Source organism: Pholcus phalangioides, unplaced genomic scaffold (assembly GCF_987345545.1).
Source record: "Pholcus phalangioides strain wild (caught in Gottingen) unplaced genomic scaffold, Ppha-v1.0 ptg000010l_1, whole genome shotgun sequence".
Classification (NCBI taxonomy): Eukaryota; Metazoa; Arthropoda; class Arachnida; order Araneae; family Pholcidae; genus Pholcus; species Pholcus phalangioides.
In genome coordinates, this window is record NW_028301603.1 from 12,707,427 (window position 1) to 12,726,141 (window position 18,715).

Below are 18,715 nucleotides of genomic sequence, written 5' to 3' on the forward strand. Positions count from 1 at the left end.
TTTGCATGACCAGTTGGAATTAATATCCTCAAATGTACAGTTTTTCAATAGTACTCATAGAAATTTCAGGTGTTCAAAACATTGTTCAAATGACTGTTTCTTCAAGCTTGTGGTGGCACTATGTACAACACTGAAGAATTTTCTATTCACGAATCCACAAAAGGGGGAGAGATATTTCCGATAGTTGAAATCTTCGTTACAGAAAATGTGATTTTCTATAGATTTCTATGGAAAGACGTCTAATTCGTTCCAGGTACAGTCCAAAATTTTAAAGAAACTTTCATAAAACCTTAAAGAAGCATTATAAAAAAAAAGACAAACGCTGACAGAAGGCTGAGATAAACAACTTCATAGTTGTATTAAATAGTCTCCAAAGGAAGACGAGATAGGGAAGATCTTTTTTTATGCTATGCAGTCAGGTTCTTGAGCTGCAGCGAAGAACAAGTGATTGAGACAGTGATACTGCGAGTGAGATGCGATAGCTGTGAGTGAGATGCGATAGCTGATAGTCGGATCATACAACACATGCAAAGGAAAAAGATAACTCAGACTGTTCAATTTGGTATTACAAGTCATACCCTATCCACTGAAACTATTCAAAAGTATATAAAGCTTTATTTCTTTTTAAATGAATTTTCTTTTAGCTTAATCATTCATTTTGTATGAAATGGCTCAAAATATTTCTGAAAGATAAAGAGAAGTGTATCTGGGGAAAGCAAATTCTGCGGTGGGAATTAATCAGGCTTATGTGAGAGATACCCATTGATTTAATTTTGATTGGCACAAAAAATTGGCTCATGACGCTGCTGTTTTGTGACAACACATGCACCTATATCACAGAAAATATTAAAAAAAACTTGTAAGCCGAAGCATTCATCAGCCGAAGTATTATTTTTTATCACTACATACATTTGTTGATTAACATTACTGCTGAAACAGAGCAAAGACCACAGTGATAAAAATTAGAAAACTTACCCAAGGAGTTCTTCTCCACTGATTATAGACAGTAACATGGAAGTAACTGATGTAAGTTTAAGATCATCGGCATCTGTATCAATCTATTAATGAAAATCCCCAAAAGAAAAAAAGAAATCAAAAACTTCAAATACACAGTAAAACCCATTCTTTAATAGCATAACTAATAACAATTTCCCTTGTACAATAAAAGTATGCATTTCTAACCCCTCATTAACAGTCACCCCTCTTTTATGGGAAATTTTTTGTTTTGTCCCACTAGTGTCACCAAAAGTTTTACTGTATTTAAATATTTTCTTTTTTTTTGTGAGGGAATATTTTATCCGCTAAGGTACAAGAAAAACATGTATGTACACAATGAAATTGTTTTTGGTGGAAACTTGTGGCACAGAAAAATTTGTCTGGGATGGGGGGGGGGGGGGTGTAAAGAAAAGTTCTTGACAGATGTAAAATAGCTATTCATTTGGAAATAAATACAATTTTAATGCCATTAGATAAGTTGGAGGTTGTGAAATTGATACATACTTGTAGAGAAAACAAATTTGGAAAAAAACTTTTATTTAACACTCACAAATTTGAAATAATCAGACATTCTCACCAACCTCTTCGATAGCAGGAATGAGACAATTGTTGAGGCAATCAAATACCGTCTTCAAAGTGAGACTCTCCGATGTATCTTCACCTTCTATTTGGGCTAACATATATTCTTTTAGTTCTGTAGCAAGTTTATCTTTTTCCTAAAAAAAAAAGGCAAATAAATTATAAGCTGGTATAATCACTTGCAAGAGAAAAAAGTTACCGAAGTAGAATTGAAACATTGATCCAGGGAGGGGGGCAATATAATGAATATAAAAAAAATAAATACTGTATATCAGTGGTTCCCAACTTTTTTTTCACCATTCCTCACCTAAGCAGCATCTTGTAATATTCTGATGCACCCACTTTACAAGACACACATGAGGGAGGGGGCATGGAGGATTATGCAGCCCCTCAAAATGGCCGAAATTGAAAAAAGTTAAAATATTGAAAAATGTATACAAATTTTTGTAAATTTGAAATTTTTTTTGAAGGTTCAAAATTTTCTTGGAGAGATTCTCTATGCTCAAAATACCAACTTTGGCTGACTGCTTCCTCCACTTAAAAATCCATATGAGGAAGCCTGAAAGACTATTTGGTCTAAAATAGTTTTCAACCTTTAAGAGAGTGTTGAGCCAAACAAAAAAAAAAAATTCATGAAGCCCAATGGGCTTAGTGATAATATAATGTGGTATCCAGATTCACACAATAGTGTCTCAACAGTGAATCCAGTGGAGCCGACGACTCTGGGTTAAATACAGAGTCCCACATTATGGAGAAGTTTATTTACTTTGAGATAATTTTTTCATTAAATATAAATTTTTATTGATACTTAAATTACTTCCTCATTAAATATGAATTTTTATTAATTTGTGAATTATTTTTTTAATTTGTGAATTATTTTTTTAATTTGGAAAATGTTCCATTAACCGTTTAAAGGCCAATGTTCCATAAATGGAACATAGTTTTTATTTGCAAATATATCAGATAAAATTGATTCAAATATTTCCGGTTTTTTTATCATATATAAAGGAGAGTTCAAAGTATTTTTTGAAATAAATTTGGAAACTTGACATTTTTTGGGCATTTTTTCCCCATTTCGATTAACATTTGCCAAAATTTCAATTTTGAAGCAAATTGAAAATTATTTTGTATTTTTCTACCACTTAATACATCTATCAAAATAAATTAATTTCTTTGTGCTGTTAAACTTTGAAGAGCTACGTGCGTTCAAATATGCATGTTCCATTTATGAAACATTGGCCTCTCAAGAGAGCTGGATTCAAGGGATATCTAATGTGCAGTGTGCTGTTTCGATTTTCCCGTTCGAACCCCAGGGTGGTGTCATCATTCAACATGTGTATGGAGGCAATTCTGGGTAATATGAAACAGAAGAATGTGCTTTCTGGGGAAGAATTGTTTATATTTATATTGTTTGGGTACTTTTTATTCTTGCATTCTTGGAAATTGTTTTTTTTGTGTGAACCGCAGACTAATCAAACCGTGATAGGTAATAGTAAATAGTCTTTTTATGTTCAACTGTATGTAACCATGTCCGGAAGATATCTCACATTAGAAGAAGCTGTAGGATATTTAGTATATATATATATATATATATATATATATATATATATATATATACGGGGTGATTATAAAAAAACTATCCCGACATATGGGCCCCTAACTATCATACCATTCACAGAAACTGAATGAAATTTTGGCATAAGGTATTTTGAGGTATGCGCTCAAGAATGATATGGAAAACAACAGTGTCACTCTAACAGTTACGGTTACAGTGAGAAAATTTCGAAAATATCAAATGGCAACACCAAGTTTTTTGTATGGGAATGCAATCTCCATACTGAAAAACACTAAATAGCGTTGGAATGGCACCTGTAGCATGAAAATACCCGGAGCTAGGCAAGGAAAAAGTAAAAAAGGACTTTGCCGGGCACCAGAGCATTAATGTTCGTTTCATTCATCACACCGTTTCTTCGGCTGAGATCCCAGCCTGATTAGTCCTCCACAAGGTCATGTGGAAAATTTGTGAAACACTATAAAATGTTATATTTTATGCTGCTTCTCTGTCCTTATTGGTTGTCCTTACTTTTAGCCTATCTACCGCCGGTGATTTTCATGCTACAGTTGCTGTTCGAACGCTATTTAGGGTTTTTCACAATGGAGATCACATTCCAATACAAAAAACTTGGTGTTGCCATTTGATATTTTCGAAATTTTCTCACTGTAACCGTAACTGTTAGAGTGACACTGTTGTTTTCCATATCATTCTTGAGCGCATACATCAAAATACCTTATGCCAAAATTTCATTCAGTTTCTGTGAATGGTATGATAGTTAGGGGCCCATATGTCGGGATAGTTTTTTTTATAATCACCCTGTATATACACACACACATAATTAGTATCATATTTATAACTCGCATATATATGCCAATTACTTGCTAATGAAAATGGGAACATCACGGATGCTGTTATTGTTGAAAATGATCTAGTGACAACAGTTCCAACTGATGTATGTGGAATGCTAGATATATATTTTGCAACATCTAGGATGAGGTATTAGAAATTACCATAACGGGTTTTTAAAAAAATGTAGGGGAGAAAAAGTGCAACACTCACGTTAAGGTTTCAAGAAAAGGCAGTTTTTTAAGCAATCCGAAAAAAAAAACAATGCATGGGATAAAAAAAAATTCTTTCTAGAATCCGATCAAAAACCCCATTTGAAAAGATTTGCCATACGACCATTATAGCACGTTTGGATAATTCATTCAGAGTTGCGAGAAGCAGATCTTATTTTGCTTTTGGAATTCAGAAGAGGAGTGACAATGAACCTTCTACGAAAGGAGGGGTTAATTATTTATCCAGGTCCACATTGTCAACTGAAAAAAGATTTCAGGCCATCCGATGGCCATTATATTGTGTCTGCGACACAAGGACGGTGTGCGGTTTGCCAAAAAACACAATGTAAATGCTACCAATGTGACGACTGGGTCCATCAAAGATGTTTTCCTTCTTTTATCATGGACATTATAAAAAAATTTGAAAATTTTCTTCACTCATTTTTATGCTAAAAGAATCGGTATGTGTTGCGAATTTGAAATTGTAGTCCAAAATAGAAAATTTTGTGAGATAACTGTACTCCAGAAATAAAAATCGTGAGAATACAGGCGATACCAGTTTCCGCTTTCACCTCTACCCAAGTGCCAATGTTCCATAAATGGAACATCGTGAAAAACAAAGAAAATTTTTCTCTTCAAATTTCAAAGTTGATCTATGTATAGGCATGCAAAAGGACCTCAAATTCCAAATTTCAAAACAATGAGTGATTTTGTTCATAGTTCGGCCTTTAAACGGTTAAATAGGAATTTTCATCATTTGTTAAATTATTTCCTTATGGCCAGTATTACACTATAAAAGTTTGATAAAATCCCTTGTATAAAACTCAAAAAATTCAACCAATAAAGTTCATAGGTTACATTCGAGCAAATGAAACTGATAATCTTATTGGTGGCATTTTACAAGTTTTATGAAATTACTTTTATCAAACTTTTAGTGTAATCCCGGCCTATGAAATACTAATTTTCATTAATTCTGAAATTTTTTTCTTCTATCAAATATGAATTTTCACTCATTCTAAAATTATTTTTTCAGTGAATATGAATCTTTCACCGATTTTCTGAGTTTCAATCACAACTTTTTAGAATCACAACTGCTACTCAATACTTATGTATAAAAGTTGAGCACTTTTGTTTAAAAATTTGTTCCTATACAGTCATACCCAGACTTGTGCCAGGTATTCGTTCCAAGATTAATGACGCAAGTCTAGGCAAATTTTCCCACAGATATACTGTTTAAATAATGAGGCAACAAGTTTTAAAATAAAATGATTATAATCAGTATTTATTGCATTTAACACCACCAAAGAAAAAAAAAAAATCTTGAACATGACAAATATCTGACACTTGCCTGTATAGTCATAATTATCCTAATGCAATTTATAAGCAGCAAAAATTAGCTTTATATATGATTTCAGTTAACATTGGAAATTTCAGTAAACTTCAATAAAAATACGGGTCAAATATATGGGACCCTATTTTTTTTAAAAAATCTATTCCTCTCTTAGAGGCCATTCTCACTGGGGAAACTAACTGGGAAGACTTCATAAGCACCAATACTGGAACCACAATATTAAAATCCTTTAGAACCTTACCTCTGCAGAAATTTGTTCGAAGAATTTTTCTTTGATCACCAATTTGCATATCACATCAAACATATCACGCAGCATTATGAAGTTCTGATCAGAAACATCATTGAAGATAGATCTGTTGTAAAAAGACAGTCTTCTTGCAAGCATGGCAGCTGATGAGATATAACTTGAACAATACCCTAAAGAGAAAATTAAAAAAAAACCATGTAATTTAGGTTATATCTACAAGTGTGCATCAGCATATACCACATTTGCTTTCGTATACAGTATTTCTTCTTCTATACACAGTAGAAAATCTATAATCTAGACTCCTCAGGACTTAGATATAATTCCAGATTAGGAATAAAATATTCCAGACTATAAATTCTTGTATTAAAATTTTTTTTTTCATTTTAGACAATGTTTCTTTAAAACATATATTCATTAATACAATAAAACTTCTTTTTTATAGATACCAAGGGCACAAAAAAAAATTTCCATAACAGGGGGATGACTTAATCACGGGTTTGAAATGCACACTTCTGTTACACAATGAGAAATTATTTAGCCACAAAAAAAAAAAGAGGTGACTTAAGAGGGGTTTGCTGTATATTCTTCGAGAAGATAAAAAGATTTAAATAACAACAATAAGTACACTGCTGGCCACCCAAATTGCAACACCAAGAAAGACAAGAGATATCGCAACAATATTTATTTTGTAGATAACATGTTGACCAAGCATCAAATGATTAAATTTATAGACTTCTGTGAAGTGTGGTTCCTGCCAAAATCAGTAGCCAGAGTAGCCGCCATTGTTGGAGATCACTGCTGCCACACGCCTTGGCATTGATTCAAACAGACTTTGGATGTGTTCTTGGGGTACAGCAGACCAAGCAGCTTCCACGCGTTGCCAAAGTTGATCTGGTGTGGGGGGATGTAATCTGGGTCAATCGTTGAGCAACCATGGACCACATGTTTTCTATCGGCGAAAGATCTGGAGAGCGAGCTGGCCAGGGAAGCAATTCAATCCGGCGATTGACGAAGAACCTTTGGAGAATGCGTGTCACGTGTGGTCGCGCATTATCCTGTTGAAATATGGCTGTGGGAAAGCCCTGAAGGTAAGGAAGGACAACTGGCTCCGACACCTCGGAGATGTAGCGCTGGATTTTTAAAGTACCGGCAATGCGTACTAGAGGAGTGCGAGAGTGATATCCAATACCGCCCCATACCATAATACCCGGTACAGGACCAGTATGGCGGTGCATAACGCAGCTATTCAGCATCCTCTCTCCACAGTGTCTCCAGACTCGAATCCGACCATCGTGGTGTTGCAGACAGAAGCGTGACTCGTCAGTTAAGACAATTTCATTCCATTGTGCCTTCCACATCCTTCTTTCATCGCACCATTGGCGGCGGAGACGTCTGTGGTTCTGCGTCAAGGGTAGACGAAGCAATGGACGTCTTGCGGACAGACCACTCTGCCGTAAACGGCGTCGAATGGTACGTGCAGACACTGGATGATGCAGTACAGACTGAATGTGCTGTGCTATGGTTCGTGATGTGGCTGAGCGATCCGTCACTGCCATATGCCTGTCATCACGTGAAGTGGTGCACTGAGGTGGATGCGATCGAACACGTCGGTCCGTCGTACCCTCCTGCATCCAACGATCACATATCCGCATTACAGTTGTTTGGTTTAGTCCAACACGACTACTGATTTCCCTGAAAGATAATCCACAATCTCGGTAGGCCACTATCCTTCCTCTGTCGAACTCGGATACTTGATCAAAAGATGATCACTGTTTTCTACGAGGCATAATTGATCGTTTTTTCGAAAAAACCCCAAGAAAAACACAATTGCCGTACTTCAAATCGTCGAAATCTCCAAGCCTTAAATAGTGCTTTGAAGTGGCGCCACAGGCGCGCGTGATGTGCTTCTGCGTTGAAATTCTAATCATTTGCATATCTCACCACCGCTAATGCATGTTGTAAATTTCATATTATTTGCATGCTTCCTTCAGGGTGTTGCATTTACGGTGGCCAGCAGTGTATATATCTATAATAACACATAAAAAATGTATTCTTTTATAATTCATAAACTGTTACAACATAAATCACTTAACTTATTCTTCAAATATCTTTTGCAGAAACCAGTCTGAAAATATTAGTTATTTTATTTTTTTAAAATATACAGTCGGCCCCCCATATTCATGGGGGTTACGTTCTGGAGGTGACTGCGAATACGGAAATCTGTGAATAACCGAAACCATAGGTTTTGTTTGTATATCTCATTTATTGAACATCATGAGAAAGAGCAGGGTGACGTAGAAGGGGATGTAAAAGAGGGTGCAGCAATTGTTGGGGATGTTGACAAGGCTTCCTTTACTAATTTTTCTACATGTGAAGAACGTAAAATAAAGGGATCTATGTTATGAAAATAATCTATTGCTGATTTGAACTTGCGAAGTCCTTCGGCTGTGTTACTTGCGGTGAACTTATCTTCTACTTCATCTTGATCTTCATCTGCTACCGCTTCAGTTTCAGGACCAGTCAGCTGCATTAATCCCTCCTCGTTCAATCTAGTATCAAAAGAACTTTGAATAGCATGTTTCACTAACAAGGTACCTCCTGACTTCCGGAACGAAACACAGTTTAAACCAATCCAGGAAAAGTATTTTTATAGTCCAAGCCTTTTTATTGTTCGTCCAAAATACTGGGAGCTTTGGCTTATCCTTCCCTTCAGTGCTCACAGATGCACAGATTTGAAAATGATAGTGGACTTTATCATGTACCCATACGCATTTGTGCAAAACAACACAGTAAGTCTATCTTTACTTGCCTTAAAACAAGGAGCTCATTTTTTTCTTTTGTATAACTTCTTTGCCGCATTTTCTTTCAAAATAGTGTAGTTTCGTCAGCGTTAAACACCTGCTGTTGTGTATAACCCATCTCTTCAATAATTTTCTACAACGTCTTTGGAAATTTTCTAGCTGCCTCCTGGTCGGCAGAGTCTTGATTGCCAGTGATTTTTACATTACGTGGTATTACTCGTTTCTTAAACCTATGTAATAACCTTTACTTGCATACAGTCTTATTACTTGCATAAAATTCTGATGAAATAAGACGTTTCAACAGCTTTTTCCTTATGGAAGAGTGCAAATGTTTCGCCTTTGCTGTTATAATATTACAATCAATTGGAATACCTTTTTGCATTAGTCTTCTACCCACAAAAAACAGCATTTTCTGTACGAGAAACATGTGGATCCCGTAGGTGCTGCAAAGTTTTGACTTCCACAGGTGCAGCTACAGCCACGGCTGGACGAATTTCAGATTCTTTTTTCGAGATATATTTTACTGTAGATTCATTGATTCCGTAATGGCAGACCACACCAGGTACTGACTTACTTTCGCCAAACAATATATTTTTGACATTATATCCAATTTTTCATGTCAAGTTTTTCCTTTTATTTGTTTTTTTCAAAGCATTATCAGTTGCACTAGAAGAATGAGCCATCCTAAATAAGCACAACTCAAATTTTGTAAAGAAAACACGTGAATGACGATTGCTGAGTGTTGTCAAAAAAATTCCAATAAAGAAAAAACCGTGAATGATGATTGCTGAGTGTTGTCAAAAAAAAATTCCAATAAAGAAAAAACCGTGAATTCTCTTAAACCTCCCGGAAACCATGAATATGGATAACACGGATACGGAGGGCCGACTGTATATAGACACCTTGATTTTTCGACTACCTTCTCGAATGATTAGTCACAATCTCTTGCATAAATGGTCGGATCTTTTAAAACACTATCCAAAAAATATAAAATTCTAATCAATTGGTAGTTTTATGTTCTATTATTACTTTTGATTTTGCTATTTTCTGAATCCATCTTCTTTTCAATTCTGAACCATGTAATGTTTTGCAATCCGTTTATCTGTTGATGATTGACAGTAATGACATCATTAGTGATACATATTACCATTGCCTGAATACTAAGCGAAGATGAATTTTTGGAAAGAAAATTCACATTCCTCTGCAGAGAATTGAACCACCAACCTCTTCATTGCCTGGGCAAGTGTTCTACTGTTAAGCTGCAGGGGACACACATATTCTTCCCTTATGCTGAACGTTATAGCACTGTAGACAGAATCCTAACCTGGCGACAACTCATGACTATATTTTCAAAAATTTATCTTTGCTTAGGTGCCAATTGTAGCCACACATATAGGTTCATTGTTACCATTTGCATCATTTTATCAAGGTTCATAATTTTTTTCAATCTCTTCATATTCTGAATAGAATTTATTTATACTGCTGATATATTATAATGAGATGAAAACTTCAAATTTTGCACCACAGTGACCGTTTTCGACAAGTGACTTACAAGCCCCACTCCCCTCCTTTTGAGGCTTCCCCAAGCTTGCAAAACTCCTCAATCCACATCGTTCATACTGATATAATTAAGTGAATTTTCTTGATGATGGATGAAAGCCAATTTTTGAGGAATTTCTCTTGCAGAGACACTTCAAAAAATTATATAATCTGACTAAAGTATATGAATTAAGGGTTTTCTACTGCACTACAAAAACAAAGTAAAAGCAATAGATGTCTACCTCATAATTCAATGATAAATGCACTGAACAAAACAAAGAAACATAACTCAATCACCATTCAGCTCTACATCACTCAGAACATCTATCTATTCTCTATTCAAAGTGATCATAAAGCACAGAGGGAACAGAAAAAAAAAAGATTTTATAAGACATAATTTTTTTTAGAAATCTTTAACATGCACATATGATGTTATGGGCATCTTTTTCTCAGCCACCTCGATGCGCATTTTGCATGTGGCCTTGTATTTGTAACCAACACTTGTCAAATGCAGTCCAAATAATTAGCCACTGTGGTGGTCAACAGGGTTTAAGCTACGGTCACATTTTTCGCAAAATGCGAAAGAAAATCGTAGAATGCGAAAGAAGTAGTAGCCACTTTTGCAAAAATGCATATAGGAGGTATGAAACGAGTAGACATCCAACCCTTAATCATTACATTAGCATTGTAGCATTTTGCTAAAGCTTTTCACCCAATTTTCGCTTTTTTGCGAAAGGAATTTTTTCATCCAGCTTAAACCCTGGTGGTCAAATGGTCATAGTGATGGACTCGCATCAAAAAGGGACCTGGGTTCAATCCCCATCAATATTTTTCAAATGAAGATTTATCATTTAAGTAAAAAAATAAATAAAACCATGTATAATATTGAATAAAACTTTAAAACACTATATTAATAATTGAGTAGAGTTTAAATTCTGTATTAGAAATCACACAAATGAAACTAAATTTTCTGTTGTACCTGACTGCAAAGCAGATTCTATAAATTGCAGATAGCTGTTATAATGTTTCTCTGTTATTCGCACAGCAGCTGCTATGTCACAAGCTATGCCAAAAAGATCCTAATTCAGTTACAAAAAAAAAAGGTAAAAAATATCAGTGAATAAAATTCGTTAACAAAGAAATAGACAAAAAGCCATTTGATTATATCTGCAAAATTTTCAAAAAAAAAAAACCATTAAGGAGAAAAAATGTGTTATATTCCCCAAAACAGAATGTTTTGCATTGTTCTGCAATAAGCTATCACCTGACTGAAAAAATTTGTAAAAATTCCCATAATAATGTTTTCAACACAAAGCTCTTTTTTCTTAAAATCCTTATCAAGATTATTCAATAGCAGCAGTAATTTGTTCTGTGATGTATGTCACAGTTTCCAGCATATTCTGCTTTGGAGCTTCCGATATTTAGAGAGCATTGCTCTTTATGTTCAAAACAATCTACATAAAGAACATTTTCAAATAATATTTTATAAAAAAAAAATATAGAATGACATTTTTCTATTAATTAAATACAGTCCACAGTGCTTTATGTGATCACAGCGGGACTCTGGTTTTCTGATAACGATAACCGAATGATTTCTATAACAGAAAAATTCCCATTTGCAAGTACACTGTGACTATCTAATTGGTTGAATGGGATGTATGGCAAATGGGTATTAGTAAAATGGGACAACGTTTTTTCTTTCCCACATAATTAGTTGCAAAATCTTCAATTTTGTTCAATTTTTTAAAAATTCTATTCTAAAATGGAACTTTTTTTTAAGCTGCAAATTTTTTAATGAATCCTGCAATTTTTTAGACATTGTAAGGCATTAGAATGAAACTATATTATATACAACAAATTACAATATTTTTTTGAATGTGCAATACATTTCATAGATTCTTCAGGAAGTTTCTCAGAAAATGAAATTTGAATCTGATTGATTGAAAGAAACTGTCCAAGAACTTAAAAAAAGGTTATTTTTGTAATAAATTTGCCTTCACTATAGAAAAGCCACTGCAAAAAACAGCTCTGCAAAACATGGAACTCAGTGAATACTAAGGACTGATATAACAACATTAAGGACAGATATATTTGTCAATAACAAAGGGAGGAGAGTACAGCTTCAAGACTCCTTCACATTCTTCAGGCATGATAATGATAACTCACAAAGAAAAAAATATGCTTCGCTAAACCTTAGATTCAGAATGTGTAATAAAAACTTTTGACAAAGAAGAAAAAAAAACAAAAAAAACCACATTATCCAAAAGTCCCGATAACTCTAAACAGTTGTTTTTCTTGTGTTATGGTATTGGTCCGATTCATTCTTTACAAAAGTGGTAACACCTGGATGATAATATTATTCATGATTCTAATAAGAGACGTCGACAGTATTTTGAACACCCAAAATTTTTTAAATATCCATACTAACCCTCATCTATATAATAATAAGCTCACTTTGCATATTACACAGCCTAATTCTTTGTACATTTCAGAAATTTCTTGAACAGCTAAACTTGACTTCCTAGAGCGTCTTCTAACTGAATTAGATGCGCCAACCGATTCTTGAGAAAGAAAGTTATTTGCAGCCCATGACATGAGACTTTGCAAAGTTTCGTCAGACTCTACATTCTACAATATAAAATGCATAAAAATATCATGTCTGTGAATTCCATACATTGTAAAATATGTGCACAGTAGAAAAAGAATTTTTTTGTAACATCATATTGAACCTATCATAGAAAACAAAGAACTACATTAAAACTCGCCTTTGCTTGGTGAAGAACAACTAATTTCGCTATAACAGAGAAACTAGAGAAGAAAAACAACTTCTTATCTTCATTTTCTAGGGTCCTCTGGCTACTTAGAATGGCTTCCTTAATACATGTAAAAAAGTATTACTAAATTGTTATAAAAATACATTCATACTAAAATGCAAAAAATGTTTTTGGTAGAACTGAGATATTGAGTCTTGTTGTTCCCTTGAATTGCATTTTGAATCTTTCAGAATATTTTGATGGTCATGATGGCGTATGTAGTGGTTGTATACCGTTAATTACCTGCATATAATGGACAGTGGCATATAGTTTGCTGATACAAATTTTTCTACTTTAAAATATCATTGTATTGTCCGCTGTGGCGTATAATCTGCATACACAAATTGCATTCCTTTTAATGAAATCTTAACAAATGGAAGGGTGTTGCTGGTTAACATTTTGTAGAAAATATATCGATTTAACATTTATCTACTATCTTAAACCTCCTCAGACCTGACATCACCTAACATCCCATTGGATAACACACAAAATGGAGTAATTTTTTTTCTCTATAGAGGGCAGATTGATAAAGTTTTATTCTTTTTCTTTAAAGTTGTAATAGGTGAGATAAGATGTTCTCAATCTAAAACTGTCTAAAAGTCATTTTCAAAAGGAATTGATGTACAAGTTTTTCATTATAAGGTGATGATATACAGGGTGCGTAGGTAACAGGGTGTATGACATTTTACTGGCGAATCATTGATTCTAGAGGCATGCTTCCAATTAGAAAAAAGTTCTAAATAAAGTGTAGGACTCATATGTCATTCATGTTGCAAGGGGTTGTATAGTAACTACACAACTGGTTATAAAAATAAAAATGTTAACTTTTTACACAGACGCTCTGTGCTCAAGAACCCAATTACACGAAGTTGTTGCCCTGTGTTTCATTATGCCAGCAAATAAAATTCCATGCTTCTAACTGCAATATTCACTGAGATATTTTAATTCAAAAAATGGAAAACCCAAGGGAAAAAACAGTATTAAATGTGGAAAAACTGTTTTATCCGCATTTAATGCTATTTTTCCAATGAGAACTGCACTTAGAAGCATGGAATTTTTAGTTGGCATCAGCAAAGACAGAGCAATAACTTTCTAATTGGCTTTTTAGGCACACGGGGACTGAAAGTTACTTTTTTTGTTCCAATACCTATTCAACACCTTGCAACATGAATGACATCTGAGTAATGCATGTTATTTGGACACTTTTTCCAATGGAGGTATGCCTCTAGGATGAATGGTTCACCAGTAAAATTCCATATGCTCTGTTACCTATGCACCCTGCATAGTTTTGTGAATTGCACACATTTTTAAAATATATGACAAAAATGCAATTCTTGTGTGGCAGCCTATTAAATTTCTGCACACATTAAACCTCCCATATACAAAATAACCAAAATAATTTTCTGTATGTGCTCATTCAAAGATACAAGTGGACTCAGAGAGTGTAAAGGAGACCAGTGACGATGTCCTTATGTGGAAATGAGAAAAATTTAGGAACTATTTTATATAGACATAAAACTAATATAACAATACTTCAGGAGATACGAATGGAGAAATGTATAGTTATAAAGGATTTATCTTTTTAGATGGAATATATTAGTAATGTGAAAAGTGTATTGGGACTAGAGTAATGTTGTTACATAGGCAATTATCGTTATAGAGGATATTATTATATAGGATTTACACTATATTATTAAATAAAGTAAAACAAGCAAATTTCTACAATGGTTAGCCTTTTTATGCTTAAATACCTTTAATTTACCCTTTAACCAGGGCCTGACAAATCAAGAAAAAATCTAGAATGCCAACCAAATATTTTGGAAGCCAAACATATTTCTTTTACCCAAGCTAGTAATCACACATAGAAAATTTTAGGTGTCAATACCAATTTTTTAGTCGCCATGGCGACCTCACACTTTTCAACACCTGCTTTTAACTCATCATCAACCATTTCCAATCCACTGCTGAATGAAGGTCTCCCCTAAAATTTTCTAGTTTACTCTGTCACTCTGTCTGATGCTTTTGCCATCCAGTTGACTCCAACCACTTTTCGGATCTCGACACTCCATCTTGTTTGGAGACACCTTCTTTAATTATCAAGATATATATTCATATAATTTTTTTCTTCCTGAAAATGGGCCCCCCTTTTAACTCAGATATATAAAGGAGTTTCTACTGTATGTACTATAACCAAAAATGAATCATTAGAAAACAATTGGAATAGATTGTGGGGCATAATAAACAACTCTCATACAAATCGCTCAACTTACTTTACAGCAATGAAGCTCTTCCACAAACAAATTTTCCACACAGTCACTTTTCAAAACCACTTCTCGACAAGCAGATTCATTAATGAGCAGCTCCAAGAACTTTACAGCTAACATTGGCTTTGGCAATGTATTTTCTGAAGACCTTTTCGGTTTTTTTGCTTTGGGCTGAAAAGAAAAATACAAATAATAATTGAACAAATTATTTGTGATTCCGGGGGGGGGGGGGGGGATGAATAAATCTGAAAATTCAACAAAATTTCATTAACAATTATTGAATATAGATGTAGTTATGAAATAGGATTTTTTTAAATTGCTACTTATAATTTATTCAAATGAATGAAAACTTAGTACAATCAATGAAATACCCTGGATCCAGTCCTAGGATTATACGGCAAAAAAGAAAAATGAGTCAAATATATTAAGAAGTTTACCCTCAATATTTTTTGAAAAGAAATTGATCAATCAAAAAACACAAAATAAATCCAGAAAAAAAATCTTCATATGCTAGATTCTTAATAAGAAGCAAATTTGTCAATTACGAAGATTCACATTCAGAAGTAAAGATTTCATCACATATAATGCTGATTTTTATTGTTTTTACCGTGGTGTAAGCAACTTCTTCAGGGTGTTCTAAACCATGATGGATCCACTCTTGAATGAGCAACAGCATGTCATCCATTTTATTTTGACTATGAAGGCAGATAATGAGAACTTTGTAGTCACCCATAGTGGCATTTTCTGGCAGTTTCTTAAGTTTATCGAAACACATTTTTGACAGTGTAGGAATGAAAGAGGGTGGAATGAAAGCACCAAGAAAAAACACTTGCTTCCATACTTTACTGTCCTGGAATAGAATAAATTATGAGCTTATATTAGATGACGTAAACTAAGACATTTTAGTTACTATGCAAAAAACTTCCAAAATTACTTTAGTTTTTTTCCTTTCAAGTTTAATTTCTTTTGAACAGAGGAACAATGATTAGTTTTGCACACAAGTGAGACAAATGAATTAACCAATGAGCAAGACCCATGACTCTTCTAGCTATTGAATATCCGGAATATTTAGCAATGTGTAAAAAAAAAAAATTATTATTTTTATTTAAAAAAAATTATATATTTTTTCATAGCACAATTTCGTATATAAGATTTACTCGAGGCAATGTAAAATGACGAATGACTTGGATACAAATTTTTTTTTTTTGGCCAAAACGGTATTTTAGCAACCACAGATAACTCTTGTTTTTCTCAGAATATAAATTACATTTTTTTTGGAGTCTTTTAGTTCGGTCTGTAAACTCTCTTCGACAATGCACAATAAATTATGAAGGCATGCAAGTTTTTTAGAAATGACTCTCTTTCAAGACACCAACATTTGCAATATTTGTCAATATATCGTTGATTCCCTGCTCAATTAAAATCAATTACACAAATTTTATTGATAGGATTTTGTAAAAAAGTGGGAAAAATTGGACAAAACAAGAAAGTAGGGCATTTTACCAAAATGAGTAGGATGAGTGGGAGCCCTGAATTCAATCTTTCTTACAATGTTTCTAGAAAACTAGTCAGAGCCACTTATGAATAAGTTTGAGGGGGAAAAAAAAACTGCAAAAATATTTGTTACACACAAACTTTGATACATCCGTACTGGTTTGATAAGCAATATAAAATTTATGAGAAATAAAAAAAAACTTCATTACATATGAAAATTCATAACATCCATATTAGCTATAGGCAAGAGACAGGCTGTATATATTTCTTACCATACAAATTCTTTTGGTTATAAAGTGAAACACCTATATGATGATAGTATCAGAGATAGTACATGAGTATTGGATACTCAAGGGACCAGAGAAATGTATCACTATAGATGGAATATATTAACATTATGAAAAGTGCATTGAGACCAGAGAGTAATATCAATATGTGGGTGATTATCGTTATAGAGAGTATCATTATAGATTGTATTGTTATATACGATTTTCATATTGCACATGTAGATAATAAATATTGAAATAGGTGAAACATCATATTGGTATTTTTTATATCTTAAAATGAATAAATTAGTATAAAAAAAATTACCTCAAACAATTTCAGAAGAGTTGGCATGCTCATAGCAGATTTGGCTATCAACTCCTTTTTCAACATTTTATTTTCTGGCTGAAAATACAATGAAAACAAAACTAGCAGTTTGATTTGCTCTCAGTGTTTATGTACGATCAAATCTTGTGTGAGGTAAATTAAATATTTTTCAATGTAGATTATTATTTTGAAATAATAGTAAAAATCTATGTTTATACATATGAGAGAGAGGATATTGGTCATTTTATAAAAACATGATTAGTTCTCTTATTTGTACCTAGAAACGAAATAAGAAAAGAGAGAACAAACCTATTATGGAACTTTTCAATGACCGATGACACTGCTTCCTTGATATAGTGATTCCTAAAAATACATTAATTCTCTAAAACTTTTTAATTGATATTTGTTTTCTACTTTGCTTTGTTCTACGAGTTAGATTCACTTAGTTCTTATTTTTCACTACAAGGTGCTGCAATAATTTTTGATATACCTAGTATATCCTCTATGCTGCACACAATGCTTTGATTTATTAGAAGAAATGTCTGAAAATGAAACTTTGACAAAACTATACAAAAGCATGCGAAGATCTTGCTGTGACTTGAGTAAAAGCCTTTGAAGAGCTGCTCTCAGCCCACAGAAAACGTATCATAGCATATCTTTTTACTATGAGAAGCTGTCAGAATAAGCTCTTTCTTCTCGTTTGGAATTCACTCGCAATATTCCTGAGGCCATAAAAATCAAAGTAGCCTCAAAAAGTAACTTTTGCTCCTTGACAGTTACATTTCAGTGAGACCTAATCAATGGCAAAAAATTATATTTTTCTGCACTCCAGATTAAAACTCATTCTTACAAATTAATACTTGAAGTGCTTTTGCAAGTTGAAAAGGTAGTTTTAAAATATGTTACCTTCTCGATAGGATGTTGAACTGACACCCACAAAATAGATAACGTATCAAATAATCTAGCTGCAATAACTGGGTCATCAAGGTCAGGGAGACCACTCTCTGAAGATGACGCCACCACTTCAATGCCGTATTGATTTTCTTTGTTCTTATCCAATTTTCGTAAAGGCTTCTTCTGGCTTTTTTTCTTTTTTGCACCAAAGTGTTCATTCAGAATATGATAAACAGCACACATGAATTTCACTGAAACAAAAACTACAATGATTATACAAAATATAAATTCCACTCAAATTATTTCAAACGTCTATGTAATTTCCATTCAACTAAATTTTTCCTGGAGTGCACATTTTTTTTTTTTGCCCAGCTGCATTGAAATCATTTTTGTATTGGACTTTCCAAAAATGAACTTCAGATTGAACATGGAAACTAAACTGTATTTAATTCAAAGAATTGAGTTTATACAGGGTGACAAAAAATAACTATACATTTCTTCTAGATAATCTTTTTTATTAATTCCGATTAAAA

At 33.5% G+C, this 18,715-nt stretch overlaps 1 protein-coding gene across 1 annotated transcript in view; it reads right to left on the minus strand.

Moving 5' to 3' along the window:
- The window catches only part of LOC149080943 (condensin-2 complex subunit G2-like), a 60,098-nt gene that overhangs the window by 7,519 nt on the left and 33,864 nt on the right, over window positions 1–18,715 (minus strand). Inside the window, exons 16-25 of the mRNA XM_089237636.1 lie at window positions 18,195–18,433; window positions 17,289–17,366; window positions 15,811–16,053; window positions 15,210–15,374; window positions 12,892–12,999; window positions 12,581–12,754; window positions 11,106–11,205; window positions 5,781–5,956; window positions 1,578–1,712; window positions 976–1,058 (exon numbers count right to left, since the gene is read on the minus strand). Coding sequence (XP_089093762.1) covers window positions 976–1,058; window positions 1,578–1,712; window positions 5,781–5,956; window positions 11,106–11,205; window positions 12,581–12,754; window positions 12,892–12,999; window positions 15,210–15,374; window positions 15,811–16,053; window positions 17,289–17,366; window positions 18,195–18,433 — 1,501 coding nt within the window. The remainder of the gene's footprint in view (window positions 1–975; window positions 1,059–1,577; window positions 1,713–5,780; window positions 5,957–11,105; window positions 11,206–12,580; window positions 12,755–12,891; window positions 13,000–15,209; window positions 15,375–15,810; window positions 16,054–17,288; window positions 17,367–18,194; window positions 18,434–18,715) is intronic.